Source organism: Saccopteryx bilineata, chromosome 1 (genome assembly GCF_036850765.1).
Source record: "Saccopteryx bilineata isolate mSacBil1 chromosome 1, mSacBil1_pri_phased_curated, whole genome shotgun sequence".
Taxonomy (NCBI): Eukaryota; Metazoa; Chordata; class Mammalia; order Chiroptera; family Emballonuridae; genus Saccopteryx; species Saccopteryx bilineata.
The window spans coordinates 199,094,305-199,112,450 of NC_089490.1; the positions used below are offsets into that span (position 1 = coordinate 199,094,305).

Sequence of the window (18,146 nt, forward strand, 5' to 3'; positions counted from 1 at the left end):
GAGCACTTGGGCTGCTGAGCAGGCTGGACAAGGGCTCTGCAGTCTCAGCACTGAGGTTATTTGCTCCTTGCTGGGAGTTTTGGACTCAACAGGCAAAAGGGAAAAGGAAAATAGATGATGAATTTCCCTCTTTTCTTTCTGGATCCAAACCTCATGATCATTAAGGCCCTTTCCAGTTCTAAAAAATGACTTCTTGGCTTTGGAGTCGGTGATTCTCTCCAGACCTCTGTTTTCTCATATGGGAAATGGGATTATAATACTATATAAGGTACATTTTAACCAATGGACTCCACTTACTCCATGAAATATCACAGAGGCTGGATACAGGCCCCTGAGGCCTGTAGCCTGTAGGACAACTGCTGCCAGCAGTAACAACACTGATATCAAGTAGATTTATTGATCACTTAGCACATGCCACACATTGTTCTAAGTGCTTCACAAGTATACTTACTGCTCACAAAACTTAGGGGATATTTAAAAAATGAATATGAAGTGATAAAATGTCCCCTAATTTTTGTGAGCAGTATATTTTCTCCTTTAATCATCACAACAGGTCACTCCTCTTTTGCAAAAACATTAGTAGTTTGTCTTCTCAGGTCACACAACTAGTAGGTGAAGAAGCCATGATTCTAACCTAGACAGTGAGTTGAGTTCCTTCTATTAATGCTGGGCAGTTCTACTCCCCCAGTTAAACCATGGTTTACCAAGAGTTGGTTGTGCTTGACACCAAATGTATTTAAGCTGGTTGTATGTATTAGTGCAATTTGGTAATGTAATTTATTTTTTAAAAAAAGATTATCCAAATTATAATTTTTTGTACTCACTAAAGCTTACTAAAACAGCTGCCTGTATCTTGCCATATATGTACTACTACTACAGAAAAAAAGTTAAACTGCAAGTAAGCAATATTATCGTATTTGGTTTCTTTAAGTATATGAGTGCACTCGAGAATGCAAAGCCTACCTTAACTCCTGCACTTCCATTAGGCATCTTCTGCAGCTCATAGGGAAGTCTGATCCTTTCAGTTTGCACGATGGGATCATCAAATGATCGTCCATGAAGCTTTTTGAAGCCATGAATTGTATTTCTTACATTTGTGACTATCTGTTGGTAGTAACATTTTATTAATTACTTAATGAATGCAAAATAAACATGCTAATATCTGAGAACCACCAAGTCTCTTTATTCTCACATTGAAGTTCAGAATTACACACAATCATTCATTTTTTGGTTTCCAACTAGTAGTAAAATTATACAATAAAACATAAGCATCTTAACTATTGCCCCTCAAATTCTTCTTTCCTAGGAATCATAGATTCAAAATTAATGTCTTCAAAAAAAGAATAGAACTTAAAATTTTTTCAAATAATAAAAACCTATCTACAACTTGTATCTTTGGTTTTCTTCAACACTTTTGCTATAGTACAGTGATTTTCAAACTGTAAGCCACAAGAATTTTTAAAACATGCAATGCCTGACTATTTATAGTCAGGATGCACTGACCTCTCTCCCCTTAGACTGTCAAATAAAAACATGACAACAGCCAACTTAACAATAATTATCTGGTATGAATGCCCTATCTTGAACTATAATATATAGGTTGAACTTGAATTATATTATTTAATAAAGTTGCATCTGATTGGTCATGACACATAGTAAGGTTGTATCTGATTGGTTAATTCCTGGTACCAGAAATCTTTATCTACAAGTATAGGCATCTGATTTTTAAAAAAGTCACTTTGGAGCAAAAAGAGTAGGTAATTACTATTAATATATTTTTTGTAAATCAAAATTACACCTATTTTATTGACAGATCAGCAAAAAACATATTTTTGGTGTGCTGCAGAATTTCAGTAATTATTTTTTGATTTTTTCTGTTTCTTTCCATTTTTGTTTGTTTTCACTGTCCCGTTTTTCTTTTCCTCTGAATATCTAATTCTCTGTGAAATTTCTTACGTACTATACTGTGCTGTTACCATTGCTAAGAATTGCTTCTAGGCTAATAAGTTAAAACTTTTTCCATGTAGCATGGTGCTAAGTTAAAGTGTTAATTGCAAATGGCTTGTATTCTGGCAAAGTAATTTTTTTCTTTAACTAGAACATGCAGTTATAACTATAGAATAGTAATGAGATCCATTTGTTGCCCTCTTAGTGATTTTTAAAAGCCAGTTAAATCTTTATCTTCAGTTATGAAATGAAAACTGCAGGAATGCTGAATTGCCATGTTGGTCTTCAGCTTTTCAGGAGAAATATCTTTATAACTTTCTTTGGAGACTGATATCTATGATACACTTAGAAAATCAGCCAGCATATGAGATGTAAACTTTAGTGAAGGGCTCATTTCAGCACCAATTGACATTTGTTAGTGTACAAATAACAGTAGAAGAGCATACAAACCTATTCATATATAGACCAATTGTAAGACAACCTTCATAAACATGGTAAGCAAAAATTCCTGGATAAATGAGTCAGTTATTCCTACAAAGTCATAAAGAAAAAAGCCTCATTAAACAAAGTTAACCTATAATGGAGAAAAGAAGACCCAGGTATATATTAAGATTTAAAAAGTAACACTGGTCAGATAGCTCAGTTGGTTAGAGCATCACCCCAAAGTGAATTGCCGATTCGATTCCTGGTCAGGACACATACAAGAACAGATCAGTGTTCCTGTCTCTCTCTTGCTCTCTCCCTTCTTCTCTTTAAATCAATAAAAAAATAAACAACAACAACAGAAGAATTAACTATAAAGGGCTCTGGTTGGAGCCCAGAACATAAGTGAATGAATGTGCTACCACCAGCATTTCAGAAGTTGAGAAATAAGAACACTTAAACAGAGTCCATGTAAAGTACCAGCAGCCACATTAGTTTCCTCTGGAAATGATCTCTTCCATTTTCCCCACCAAGACACTGCTCACTGCTGTTGCAGTGGGTATCTAGATAGGACATCCCACAGAAAGTGACCGACCATATAGTAGAAAATTGAAACCATATGATAGCACATCCTAAATTCACAACTAAAGATTTTTAATAAATAAAATTTAAAAAGTATTTCAAAACCAAAGCAAAATATATCTAATAAAATACAAAAATTTAGGATGTCATGTTTTCCCACTCTTTTTTCACCCTTAATACATAAAATGGGAGCTTAGTTAATTACCAACATTTAGTTGCTTATTCCTCTAAATCAGGGGTCCCTAAACTTTTTACAAAGGGGGCCAGTTCACTGTCCCTCAGACCGTTGGAGGACCATCACATACGGTGCTCCTCTCACTGACCACCAATGAAAGAGGTGCCCCTTCCGGAAGTGCGGCGGGGCCAGATAAATGGCCTCAGGGGGCCGCATGCGGCCTGCAGTTTGGGGACAGGCACAGTTTGGGGACACCTGCTCTAAATCAAAACACCTACATTAAAAATTTACCTGGCTCGGCCTGACCTGTGGTGGCGCAGTGGATAAAGCATCGACCTGGAAATGCTGAGGTTGCCAGTTCGAAACCCTGGGCTTGCCTGGTCAAGGCACATATGGGAGTTGATGCTTCCAGCTCCTCCCCCCCTTCTCTCTCTCTGTCTCTCCTCCCTCTTTCTCTCTCTGTCTGTCTCTCCCTCTCTTCTCTAAAATGAATAAATAAAAAATTTTTACCTGGCTCTTAGCTGCATTTCCAATGGCACGAGTTCTTGATCCCAAAGATATACAGGCCCTAAAGAGGGAAAAAAGACACAAAGTTTGTTTCCACAGTGCTTTTATATCAATGTGCTATGCTTCACTTTATACAAAAATAGAAAGATTAATACATTAATGTACTATTTTTGTGTGTTTGTGATGAGAACCATCAATTCTTTGTTGTGGCTCCTTAGTTGTTCATTGATTGCTCTCTCATATGTGCCTTGACAGGGGGTGGGGGTGACAGCACAGTGAGTAACCCCTTGCTCAAACCAGCAACCCTGGGTTCAAGCCAGTGACCTTGGGCTCAAGCCAGTGACCATGGGGTCACATCTATGATCTCACACGCAATCCAGTGACCCCATGCTCAAGCTGGTGAGCCCACTCTCAAGCCAGCAACCTTGGGGTTTTGAACCTGGGTTCCTCATGTCCCAGTCTGATGCTCTACCTATTGTGCCACCACCTGGTCAAGCTAGTCATGTACTATTTTTAAAAGAGATTACCAAAAATCAGAATTTTACATATTTTAAACTTTTATAAGTAAAGGAATAGTGATTAGAGTAAATGTTATAATTTTTTAAAATGTGCTAATAGGTAGCAACACTTTGTTAGTCCACAAAATTGTTTTTTAAATTCTACTGGTATGACCCGCTAATAAAATTAACTGTATTCAGTAAGGACAGGCTGCATGGATTTAAATCCTGTTTCTGCCACATAACAGCTAAATAACCATGTGGAAGTTATCTAACCATTATTTCCTTATTTTCCCATCTGGGAGATAGTAGTAATGATAACACCTATTCATAGGCTGTATGAGGATTAAATGAGTGAATATAGGCAAGTGCTTTTAAACAACAAAATGCTGTTTAATTTCTGCATTTATTTGTAATTCTGCTTATAAAAAGCAAGTATAGAGTAACATTATCATTAAAATACCATTTCATGTAAATATTTAAGAAAAGTATTTCTATGATTTCAGATGTAATTACAGGTAACTATACATTTAAGGAACAAATAGTTTCAGATACTGTGTGTATACTAGCTACAATAACTCTCTGAAGAATTTATAGTCTATTGAAAAAATCAGAATGAAGGTAGCAAAAAAAGAGGTTAATCACTTCTGGATGATAAGGTTTTAGGAAATGCATGCAGGAGAGGTGATTTCTGAATTAAGACTTGAAAGAGAAGAAAACATTTTATTATGTTTTGTTGAGAAGGACATTTATAGTAGTTAGGTTTATGTCTAGTCTCAATGATACCCAGAGTAATCCTCTTAAAAACTAAGGTCATTGTAAAGCCAGTATCTAAGACCAGGGCCACCATCAGAGCAGCCCAGCCCATGCAGGTTCGCATTGGATTCGGACAGTCGGTAAAGAAACCATGGAGCCAAAAACTGGTGGGCCATAGCCTTTAATCCTACCTTGCACCCGGCGGGCAAGTAAAAATACACACTGGGCTCCAAAACCCAGTCACACTCAGTGCTCACAAAGCCACTGACTTATCCGAGTTTCCTAGAATCAAAGGTTTCTAGCTCACCAGACTTATTCTCCTCAGTTCCCCATCTCCTTCCTTATCCCAGATACAAACTCTACACAAACTGGCATCTCACTCAGCACTCCGCCATCTTGGCTGCTTCTCCTGGCCTCCTCCACGTGGCCTTTCTCTGTTCTCCTCTGCTCTCTCTTGCTAATCTCAGGAACCAAGCGCGCAAACTCTCATTCCGCCCCCATTTTATACTGTAGCTTCACAACCTCTAATCCAATATACAAAATAGGGAAGTCTCTAATACAAAGTCACTTCTCTGAGGCATGATTGGATTGTACCACCCCACATCAAAAAGGGTGGGAAAGGCTTAATCCCAAAACCAAGCCCCAGGCTACAAGGATTCCCAACACACATTAATATCACCTGGGCTACGGCCTCCATCTTTAACAAAGTGAGCATAATACATTTTATCTGCCCAACAGTCATGAAACTCTTCGGTTTAAAACCATCCAGTGGTGTCCTGTCTCACAAAATAAAAGCTTAAGTCCCCTAACAGCTAATAAAGCCCTTCAGAGCCTGGTCCTTGGCTGCTCTATCTACCCTGTAACTTCAATTTAGGAACAATGGTCTTGTCATTTCTAGAATAGGGAAAGCATATTTCTACCTCAGGTCATTTGTACCTGCTATTCTCTTATTGAAACACTTCTAAATATTGATATATCCATATTGGTTCCTGCTCTTTTTTCATGTCTCTGATCAAATGTCAGCTTATCAGAGACACCTTTTCTATCTTATATAAACAAAATTCCTACTCCTCCCACACATACATCTCCTACTGTTTACTCAATTTTACTTTTTCTTTATAATGTATGACCATTTGATACAATTTATTTATTTATTGACTGTATCACCATACTGGATTGTGAACTCCATGAGGGTAGATACATACACTTATGCCTTGATTTGCACTGTCCAATATAGCATCCACAGGTTGTATGTGACTAGAAAAATTTAAATTAGTAAAAGTAAAAATTTCAGTTCTTTAACATTAGTCATAGTTGAAGTGCTCAATAGCCAACTTCCAAGTGCTTAACAGCCACACATGGCCAGTGAGTACAGAGAGAACAGAACAGAAATACATTACAATGCAAAGTTCTGGATAGAATTGGCCTAGATTATTATCTGGTACATAGTAAAGGTAGTTTCTAAATAAATGGAACATACTGATTACTAAGATTTTAGCTATATTGAGTTAAATATATTAAAATTAATTTCACCTGTTTATCTTTCTTAATGTAGCCATGAGAACATATAAAAATGTATGTGGCTCATCTTATACTTTCAGTGAACAGTGTTAGAGTAGGTAACAGAGAAGGGAAGTGTCAAGAACAATATCCAGGTTTCCATTCTGCAGAAGAGAAAAGACAGACAGTGGGTGCCATTCAGTGAGAAAGAAAATCCTGTAAGGAGGACATGTTTGGGGAAGCTCCACTTCGGACGTGCTGAGATTGGGGAACCTTGGGGACACTGAAGATATAATTACAACGAAAATGTGGAAAGCGATGAACAGATGGAGAAGGGAATGCAAGTTACTGTTCTCTAACTGTGAGCTGGTGAAAACGGGAAAACGAGGACACAGCAGAGATCAGTGGGTTAGGTGACATCTTCACATCTCTCACGAACAACTCCCAGATTCGACATAGCCTCTGCCACAGCAGATACGTGCGCCCCAATATGGCAATCCATGTGGATGGTTAACACTGCCCCCAAAACTCATCAGAGAAGATACTGATTAGCCATCTCTTAGCCAACTTTATAACTTGTCTTTCTGTCTACTCTATCGTTTGGACATAATTCTGAATACTTTTAATTTTTCATTACTTGACTATCAGCAATTGTGTGCACAGAAAATCTTATGTTGAATTCTCAAGATTTTGTCTTCTATTGGAACACTAGATTCATGTCATTGATTCAATTATCATTTATTAAGTCCTAGATTCTTTGAAATATGCTTCACACATATATCACTTCACAGAGAAAGCTAAACAGTTGCCATTACCAGATATTCTCTTTAGTTGAGAGTAGACATATAAAGTTTAAAAAATTTAATGTTATAGCTTGAAAGTACCCAGTTTCAATATATAGAAAACCATCCTCAAACTCCTTTCTTCCTTCAGTTTTCTGTCAAAAATATTCTAGAACACAATCATTATATAAATGTCAAGGATTTTCAGAAAAATAAAAAGTTAAATACCTTTCTCCCTCAAAACTTCTTCATAACTTTAGTAATACCAAGGTAAATAGGCACCTCGTATCACATGTTAGGCAGATAAAAAGTTTTTATAAGAAAAGATATTCAACTGTTTATCCAAATGTGTATCATGTAATCCATGTATATTGCACTTTCAACTAACACTTAGAAATTCTATTTTACACCTAAGAAAAAGGAGTGTTTATAGTGCAACTTGCATCTGTAATATTCAGTCTAATGTTGTCACCATAGTGGTTATCACAGATTCTCAAGAGAATGCCACAGAACTCTAAACAAACAAGCAGAACTTCCAAATGTCCTATGTTCCTTTCAGTAGAGGAAGGGCATAAAATCAAATGACAGTTATCACTTTAAGTTATATTTACACTGTCCCTTAAGATTGAAGGTTAACTCTCTGTCTCATAAAGCCCATTTTAATAATGCCAAGCATGACTGGGGTGGAGAACACACTGCCAGCCGACTAAGAGACTTCTCAATTAAGAGGTCAGCACTGTAAATCTGTTTCTTCTTTGTCAATCTCCACTAAGGATTCGGAATCCCTCGAATTTACCATTCACACTTTAAAAATAGCCCTATTTAAAAAATTCCGGCTTTCCCTTGCCAGTTTCCATATGATCACAGTAACCATTTATAGCAGCGGTTCTCAACCTGTGGATCGCGACCCTGGCGGGGGTCGAATGACCAAAACACAGGGGTCGCCTAAAGCGGAAAATACATATTTATTATACAATACATTTTAAAATAAAATATGTATTTATTATACAATACATTTTAAACAAAATATGTATTTATTATACAATACATTTTAAATAAAATATGTATTTATTATACAAATACATTTTTAAATAAAATATGTATTTCCAATGGCTTTAGGTAACCCCTGTGTTTTGGTCGTTCGACCCCCGCCGCGGTCGCGACCCACAGGTTGAGAACCGCTGATTTATAGCCTCTTCGGCTATCATTAAGTAGACTCTAAGAATACAGCTCAATTAATAATGATGTGAAAGGGCAATAAGTTGGTTTAAATCATAGGGTCAGCTTACACTACCAATTTCAACTAGGGTTGCCAAGATGTCCATAAAGTAGGATTTCTCAGCCTTGGCCCTACTGACATTTGGGCCAATTTTGTTAGCAGCATGGGGCTATCCTGTGCAGTGCAGCATTTTAGAATCATTCCTGGCCTCTACCTGCAGGATGCTGGTAGCATTTCCTCCCTCTCCACCTCCAGTGTGACAACCAAAAATATCTTCTGACATTGTCACGTGTGCTCCAGGCAGAGGAAGGGGGGAAGGAGGGGATTGCTTCTACATAGTTTAGAACCACTGACCTATAGCATCATTTCCTAAATATTACTCTGTGGAAAATGATTTCTTAGTCAAAAAGTCTGGGGAAAGAAAAACAACCATTCCTGGAGTGTTTCAATGTTTATAAGTAAATTAAAGGACCTACTAAGAAGTTCTGCAGTTAAAAAAAAATCTGGTTATTTCCCAAACTTAACTATCTGGAAAAAAGTTGCCCCAGGAGGAGGTGGGTGACAAATGTTCTTAAAAAACTCATTGTTACCATTTGCCTTCTTAGAAAAATAAGACTTCTTTTAGGCCTCATGCTTAGTAATCACAAAAGCTTTCCAATCTTTCAGTGTGGACAATGGATAAAAAATTTTAACATATAAAAACAATAAAAAATTTTTTAAGTTTCCAAATGCTTTTAGTAAGCATAATTCATAAATAAATTTGTTCATAACTTGAAACCATTAACAGAAATCACATTTATAAAAGCTGATTAGATACATTAAATTAGATATATTATTTAACTATTAGATTATTACATTAGAGATACCATTTTTTTTTTTTTTGTATTTTTCTGAAGTTGGAAATGGGGAGGCAGTCAGACAGATTCCTGCATGCGCTTGACCAGGATCCACCTGGCATGCCCACCAGGGGGCAATGCTCTGCCCATCTGTGGAGTTGCTCTGTTGCAACCAGAGCCATTCTAGTGCCTGAGGCAGAGGCCACAGAGCCATCCTCAGTGCCCAGGCCAACTTTGCTCCAATGGAGCCTTGGCTGCGAGAGGGGAAGAGAGAGACAGGGAGGAAGGAGAGGGGGAGGGGTGGAGAAGCAGATGGGTGTTTCTCCTGTGTGCCCTGGCCGGGAATTGAACCCGGGACTCCTGCATGCCATGCTGATGCTCTACCACTGAGCCAACTGGCCAGGGCCTAGAGATACTATTTATAAAGCTGATTATCTTACTTAAAATTCAACAGTTCAGAGACAAATAGCATTGCACAGTAAATTGAAAGTTCTAGACCAGGGGTTTGCAAATTACCACTTGCCATCTATTTTTCTAAATGAAATTCTATCAGAACATGGCTATATGGCTATGCTCATTAATTTGTACTGCAGTGACCACATACCAAAAGAACTGCCAATGGCATTTGAAACACCTCAAACCCAGATATTATGTAAACTGTATTTATTATTCTTTGCCTTCTAGAAATCTTTTAGAATTTCTCACCCACAAATTCAAGGCAATGACTGAAAATTTTATGTTTTGTTGTACATTTCATTTTGTTGTACATGATACTCACACCCACCCAAAGGTCCTAGCTTTGGCATGCTCAAGTGTGATCTGCCCTTCTAAACATCGCAGCACAATATGGCTTAAAAAATGTGAAGACATTCATTAAATTTTTGTTTGTCAACAGTAAAATATTTCAAATTTTCCACTAACAACAGTGTATCTATCAATGGAACATAGTAGAGCCATTAAAAAGATGAGGTACGTTAGAGACACATGTATATGTTTGAAATGTTGCAATATACTTTGAAAGAAGCAATTGTAAAATATGTATAATGTAATTCCACTTTGTTAAAAATCAAATAGAAAAACATCCCAGCCTGGCCTATGGTGATGCAGTGGATAAAGCATTGACCTGGAATGCTGAGGTGGTTGGTTTGAAACCCTGGGCTTGCCTGGTCAAGGCACATACAACAAGCAACCAATAAACAAAGTGAAGCAACTATGAGTTTGATGGCTCTTATTCTCCTCCTCCTCTTTCTGTAAAATCAAGCAATAAAAATATTTTAACAAATTAGAAAAACATCCCAGTTAAGTATATATATTCACATATTTGTGTAAAACTAGGAACAAACAAGTTTTGGAAATAGCTGGAAAGGCACAAAAGGGGAGATTTACTTTGTGTAATTCTTCAATATTCTAAATCAAAGTTGATATAAGCTAATGGCAAAACGTATAAACAGAAACAACTCATATAGTACAAAGAATATTTAATAAAAAAAGCAAAAGCCTCTTCTTTCCCCCAAAATACTATCACCATGAAAAGTCCTCCTATCCAACCATAGCCACTCTTAATCTGTGAATTTTAACTTTTGAAATATATAAAAAATCTTAATATATCCCAGTGCAAGGGATTTCTACTTTTATACATTGAAGAGGACATCCTAAACACCTGAGATGTAGTGCATAAATAATATTTTCCTATACTGTCAGATTATTCATGTACTGGTAAAGAAATAGGGAAAAATAACAAAAACAGAAATTCTGGGACCTGAATATTAACTCTGATCACACAGAATTTGATGATAAAACAATATACCTAACAAAAATCTCTTGAAATAACAGTTCATTAAAAAAACCTATTCTCCTTATTGTAAAATATGTTCATAAGAATTCAAATTACAGACTCTATGTTAAAGCACTACCTCCAAGAAACACCCACTGTTAATAGTTTCTAGTCTTCCACACTGCTTTCCTCCTGTTTATACTAACATATTTTTTTTAATTTTTTTTTAACTTTTTTATTAATTTTTAGAGAGGAGAGAGAGAGAAGGGGGAGGGAGGAGCTGGAAGAATCAACTCCCATATGTGCCTTGACCAGGCAAGCCCAGGGTTTTGAACCGGTAACCTCAGCACTCCAGGTCGACGCTTTATCCATTGCGCCACCACAGGTCAGGCTATACTAACATATTTTGTGTTAGCGTATGCTTTTTATGAATGTTTAAACTAAAATTTTATGTTAGTAAAATAACTTAGGAAATTAAAACATTTTAAAGCACGATAGTATTTCTTAGAAACTAGCCAAAAATAGATGAGTTTGTCGATATTAGAGCAAAGATGCTTCTCTGTCCAGTAACTGCCCAGCTACCCCATTAACCCAGTTTGTGTACAGCATCCTAACAGCAAAGGAGAATGGAAGGACTACGGGGTTCTGGGGTCAAGCGGCCTGATACCGAATCCACTGCATTGCTTAGTTAGTTCTTGGCCAAGATACTTAACCGTGCTTTAGGTTTCTTATGAAAAAAGACGGTGGTAACACCAAACTAGAGAATGATTGAGGTATAGATGACAGTGGAAGCACTATCATCAACATAGGCAGCATGTTTTAGGTGACCTCATGCTTTCACCTGGTATTGAATGAGAATCCCTGGCTGCAGTTTCTTTTATCATGTGTGAAACTAATCACTTTAATATAATTAAGCCTAGAAATTCCAGTCTCCACATCTCTACTTAAGTGAACAACAATACAAACATATCTAAAACCTTTCAATTCTGCACACATTAATTCTACTTTTAGAAATGTATTTGAAGGAATTATTTCTGGGTGGAAGAATTATAATTTTTAATTTCACCTTTCTTTTAATTGATTTTTTGATAGAGGAGAGAGTGACGGGGTGGGGGTAGAGGCAGGAAGCATCAACTCATACTTGTTGCTTTCCATATGTGCCTTGACCAGGCAAGCCCAGGGTTTCTAACTGGCGACCTCAGCATTTCAAGTCAAAGCTTTATCCACTGCGTCACCACAGGTCAGGCCTAACTTCTTTTTTTAATGTGCCTATATTGTTACAATGAGCACATACTATTTGTTAAAAAACTTTTTAAAGAAAATGTTCAGAAAAAGTTAAGCTAAATTTTTCCTTTTCAATTTATGCATGTTAATTTTTTTTCCTGCTTCAATTTATGCATGAGATGAGAGGAGAGGCTACACACTCCAACTTTACAGAGGTGAAATCTGAAGAATTAATAGGTTAAATTATCTGGCCTTGGTTCCTTAGTTATAAGCCAAAATTAAGCAATGATTTGTTCATTAAACTGTCCCTGGTTTATACACAGTATCCTCCTATGTATATAATCAAGTATGTTACAGAATAAAACACATGGCCCTGGCCAGTTGGCTCAGTGGTGGAGCGTTGGTCTGGTGTGCGGGGGACCCGGGTTCGATTCCCGGCCAGGGCACATAGGAGAAGCGCCCATTTGCTGCTCCACACCCCCCCTCCTTCCTCTCTGTCTCTCTCTTCCCCTCCCACAGCCAAGGCTCCATTGGAGCAAGGATGGCCCGGGCGCTGGGGATGGCTCCTTGGCCTCTGCCCCAGGCGCTAGAGTGGCTCTGGTCGTGGCAGAGCGATGCCCTGGAGGGGCAGAGCATCGCCCCCTGGTGGGCAGAGCATCGCCCCTGGTGGGCGTGCCGGGTGGATCCCAGTCGGGTGCATGTGGGAGTCTGTCTGACTGTCTCTCCCCGTTTCCAGCTTCAGAAAAATACAAAAAAATAAAAAAAAAACAACAACACATGTGAAAATGTATGGATGCTAACACCAACTAAATCAAGCCTTTCTTTCCTCTTTTCCACAGAATCCTTTTATAATGTATTTGCATCTTAGAAATACCTGTCTTATTACCTTGATGTCAGCAACTGGAATATGGAAAACACTCTTTTTGAAAAACCAGTTTGCATGTATTATTAACTAGTATGAAGTATTAGAAGAGTTACACATCCCTTACTATTTATAATGCTTTTTGCCAGATAGGCATTCAATAAATAAGTACCCGGGATCAGGAAGAGATATATATTCACTCAATAATTTAATCCCCACAAAATAATTACCTAGTCTAAAAAACCTGGACTACAATGAACTACTAATTCCGTACAATACAAGATACATGCCTGAGGTAAATTATAGTACATACGGGAAAGACGGGCCAAGCTGCCGATGCAAGCAAATTAAGAATGTGATCCTTCCACCTTGGAAATTTCTAGTTTGTTAGGCTCATTAATCTAGATATTGGTAGTGGTTCTCTTACACACAAACCAGAAGTATATTAAATCTCAGCCACAAAGAATCAGCCAATATGCTCAAGAATAGTAACAGATCTCTAGAAGACTCAAATGAGCATCCTAATTTTCAAAGAACTCCCTTTGTAAGCCTAGCCAGGCTCTTTAAAGAGTTATGGACTCACTACTAAGATTTCTGAGTCTAGAAAGGCAGTATCTGTCTTACAGTTCTGGTTTCTGATCTTTCAGGATAAAGCTTTAAGGATTAAGGGAATGTCTACCCTACCTCTCATTTTTTCTCATGGGTTAAGTCCCTGAAGCCAAAGGCTGCCCCCATTAATCCCCACTCTGCTGAAAAGGAGAGACTACTATTTCCTGGTCCTTTTCTGCATGTGCTAGCCAGGTTTACCGTGCAAGTCAGGGAGTGTAGACCAGGGGTTCCCAAACTACGTATGGCCCATGGGCTGCATGCAGCCCCCTGAGGCCATTTATCCGGCCCCCTCCGCACTTCCGGAAGGGGCACCTTTTTCATTGGTGGTCAGTGAGAGGAGCACATTGACCATCTCATTAGCCAAAAGCAGGCCCATAGTTCCCATTGAAATACTGGTCAGTTTGTTGATTTAAATTTACTTGTTCTTTATTTTAAATATTGTATTTGTTCCCGTTTTGTTTTTTTACTTTAAAATAAGATATGTGCAGTGTGCATAGGGATTTGTTCATAGTTTTTTTTATAGTCCGGCCCTCCAACAGTCTGAGGGACAGTGAACTGGCCCCGTGTAAAAAGTTTGGGGACCCCTGGTGTAGACACTCAGCAACACTGTTTCCACGGTTAATGACAACTCAGCAAAGCACTGTTCTTTTTTCATGCAGTCTTCAATTTGAGAAAGGTGAGAAATACTGTTTTAAATAAACAAAATTCATACCATAAAAAATCTTGTAGAGATGTCATAAATAGTTCACAAGTACTATTTCAGCCTCTCATTATACAGAAAAACATGTAAAAAGAAGAGTTTAACAGTACAATGAAGATTAACTGACCTACGCTCATATTCCAGTATATAAAGATTCAAAATTTCAATAGAAATATATATAATGCCTATATCTGGAAAAAGTGATATAAAACCTAGAATATTCTTCAAAGAAACCAATGCAGACTGCTTTAAGTAAGATACTCCAACATTTTGACATGCTTAAAAATTTTCAGAGTTGTTGTAATTTAATCATTTAAAGGCTTAGCTTAACACTGATATTGGTTAAAATTAGTTTTACATTTAAATTATTATATTTTAGACCATTCTGAAGGGTCAAATTAATGTTTAGTGACCTCTGCATAGGAAATAAGACATGGAAACTTGGTTTCCTCATAAAATGACCAGTAACAAGAGCCCACAATAAGGATCCAATTTTGCATATCCCGGCCTTAATTTCATTTCTTTGCCAACAAACTTCCCAGCCCAGAGAAACAATGAAGCGTGTGGGAGCACGTTTCCATGACACAATGCCGCTCCTTTTAAGTCTTTCATCCAGTTTCACAACAGACTCACTCCACAACCATGTTTCCACAGGACAGAAGGCTGCGACCCGCCGACTGTCCATTCTGTACACAGGCTTCTGGATAGGTGTTCACTCCACCTCCCATTAAAGCAGGTGCATACCCGTCCACGAAGCCAACGCCGATTCTCTCTCCCTAGTAATGCACCATCAACACACCCCCTGGAAACCGGTTCCATCACCTCAAATTCTCAAGGACAGTGGGGTAGAACCCAGCAAACCTCAACTGCTTCTCAAAAAAACAAAACAAAACAAAAAACCAAAAAAAAAAAAAAAAAAATGAGGGGTGGAGGCCTGGGCCAGATGACCCTACACCTCGTCTTCTGACCCGTGCAGGCTAAGCTTTCCTTTACTCTCTGCGAGAACGTTAACACGCAGAGGGACGGGGAAGGAGGAAGGGCAGAAGGAACGCAGAACTCTTGACTCCGCTGGCGGCGGACGTCCGTCCGCAGCCGAAAATTCCCCGCAAGCTCCACTAAAGTACCCGAGGGCGGTTTTCCAGCGCCGGGGACGTCGAGCAGGTCCACCCCAGCCCCCTGCCGGAAACTACAGCAGGGCCGCCGGGGAGCCAGGCGGGGGTGCGGGGACCGACAGGGGACATGCGCTAACTGCTCGAGTCGAGTCCCCGGTCCGCCGGAGCAGCCCCGCGGCGCGGGCGGCCCGGGGAGCTGCACCTGTCACCCCGGCGCTCGGCGCGCATCCCCGGGGCCATCGGCGGGCCCAGCGCCAGGGCCGCGGCTAGGGCCGGACGTGGCACTTACGGGGTACACCTGTCGCTGTACTCGTTGGCGATGGTCTCGATGCCGCCGCTCCTGGCGACAGCGATGTAGCAGTTGAGGAAGCCGAGGTCAATGCCCACCACGGACATCCCGCCGCTGACTGGTCGCGGAGCCGGGGCCGCCTGCACGGAGACCGCGTCCTTTTCTAGGCTGTTGCTCCAGGGATTGCCACCCCTATGGGAAGCAAAGGAGGGGAGGTGACCCGAAGTCACTGCGCTTTAAATCGGGGGCAGCGCGTCGGGAAGCCGCGGAGAGCCAGCAGACCACCGCACCGCAGCCTGCGCCGCCTGGGTTCCCACTGCGGTCCGGCCGCCTCCAACCGGCAGTTACTGCGCTCTGCGCCTGCGCGCTCGGCCGCCCGGGAGGGCGCGCGGGCCTCGGCTTCGGCCGCTTCCGTCAGCGCTCGGGCAACGGCTCCCCGAGGTGCTGCGGCTTCGAGAAAGATCTGGAACGTGGAGGCGGCTGCGCCAGCCGGGGGATGGGCGAGCGGGGAGGACCGGAGAGGAGGAGGCAGGAGGGGAGCGGCCGGGCGCGCTCGCGCTCGCTCTCGCCCCCGCGCGGCGGCCGGCGGCACTGCGGCCGGGGCGCAGGGTGGCGGCGCCCGCCCGCGGCCTCCGAGGCGCCCAGGCTGCTGTTGGCAACCGGGGCCGCGCCTGGCATGGCGGCAGGACGCCGCCCAGGCTGCCCGAGCCGGGCGCGCGGGCCGAGCGCAGCTTCTGCATCAGCCCGCCGGACTCGCTGCCTCGAGGGGCCCACGTGCCGCCCGCCGCGCGCGCAGTGTGACGGTCGCCCAGCGCTGTGCGGTGGCGCCCATTGTGCGGCGCGCCCTCCTCGCCCTGCCCCGGGGCGCAGCCGATAGGCTGAAAGAGGGCCTTTTCCCCAGGATGCTCCCACCCCATACTGGGGCTGGAAGGATCAAAAGACAGACTGTCTAGAGTCCAGCACACTGACAGCTTTCTCCTCCTGTCACTTCCTTGCCACAGCTCCAGAAGTGCAGTCCCCTCCATCAACCCTCACCTCTGAAAACTGGTTTTATAGGGAAGAGACCTTAGGCGTCTGTCACCATGCCCCGCCCCCCAGCCAGCCTGGGCGACGCCTCCCGCGTCCACCCTGTAGTTGGTAGGATAGGAGACTAGCGAGGCCCGGCCGCCTGCCTGTCCACTTGATGAGCATCTGAGGTCGAAGGGACCAAGTCAAGGTTTATACTTAACGGAGTTTGGCTGTCCTGTTCCTTCTGGTTCCGTTCTAAATGAGTTTCCTGTTCCTTCTCGTTCAGGTCCTTTTGAGATTCCTGTTCTTTCTCTCCCAGTTCTTCGTGGGATCCCTGGTACTTCTTGTCCAGTTCATCAAATGTTTCTTGCTCCTTCTCCCCCAGTTCTTTATCCTGTTTCCTATTTGTTGACATCTTAAAACAGACTTCCTTACCAGACTTCTGGGTACTCGCATTGTCACTAGTTCGCCAATTCTTAAAAGAATTTATGCTTATTACTATCAATGCTGCAACAACAGCGGCAGCAGCAACTGTGGCTATAGCTCCTACTGCTGTTGCAATGAGCACCAGGAAGTCCATTTTCCAGGGCAATACTGGGAAACTGTAATGTATCGTATTGCCCTGACCCTGGTCTTTCTACATGCAAGAATCACACCTCTCCTCCAATTCAGCAGTTCGCGAAAGCAGCAGCAGCTCCAGGGTGATGCCGTAGTCAGGGACACCGCAGGCTGGCCGGAGGGGCCTCCGTCAGACAGTGTGCCTGCACAATGGGATTGGCTACCCGCTCCCCCACGGAACCCACCCCAGCCCCACCCATCGGCGCGTGGATTCGACCCACCTCCTTCAGTTGCCTTGGCCGCCATCATCCTCTTGAGCCCACTACCATCTAGACTTATTCCAAAATATTCTGAAACTTGTTATTAAAATTTTTTGTTAATATTCAAAGCTTGTACATACAGGGGTAGGCAAAAAGAGGTTTAGTTATTCTTATCAAAAAGACATATGCCAAAAAAAAAAAAAAAGACATGCCAGCCAGAGAAAGACAAGAATCATATTTCATTCATACGTGGAATCCAATGAACAAAATGAACTAACCAGCAAAATAGGAACAGACTCATACCTAAGAGCAGGCTGAGTTGTTGGGGGAGGGGGGCCCTGGGGTTGGGTGTGGGAGGTGGGAGGTGGAGAGGGCAAAAAAGAACAAAAAAATCCTTCATGGACACAAACTACAGTGTCATAATTGGTTGGAGGGTACTGGGTGTGGATGAGGGTATAAGGGGATAAATGGTGATGGACAGACTTTAAATAAAGTTAAAAGAAAGACATGCAGCTGATGATTATAA

The 18,146-nt window shown here is 41.3% G+C and overlaps 1 protein-coding gene across 1 annotated transcript in view; it reads right to left on the reverse strand.

Annotated features, from left to right (window-relative positions):
- Positions 1-16,124, reverse strand: part of HSPA4L (heat shock protein family A (Hsp70) member 4 like) — a 63,314-nt gene extending 47,190 nt beyond the window's left edge. The window contains exons 1-3 of the mRNA XM_066233351.1: positions 15,795-16,124; positions 3,638-3,695; positions 964-1,104 (exon numbers count right to left, since the gene is read on the reverse strand). Coding sequence (XP_066089448.1) covers positions 964-1,104; positions 3,638-3,695; positions 15,795-15,901 — 306 coding nt within the window. The 5' untranslated portion in view covers positions 15,902-16,124. The remainder of the gene's footprint in view (positions 1-963; positions 1,105-3,637; positions 3,696-15,794) is intronic.
- Positions 16,125-18,146: the final 2,022 nt, after the last annotated feature.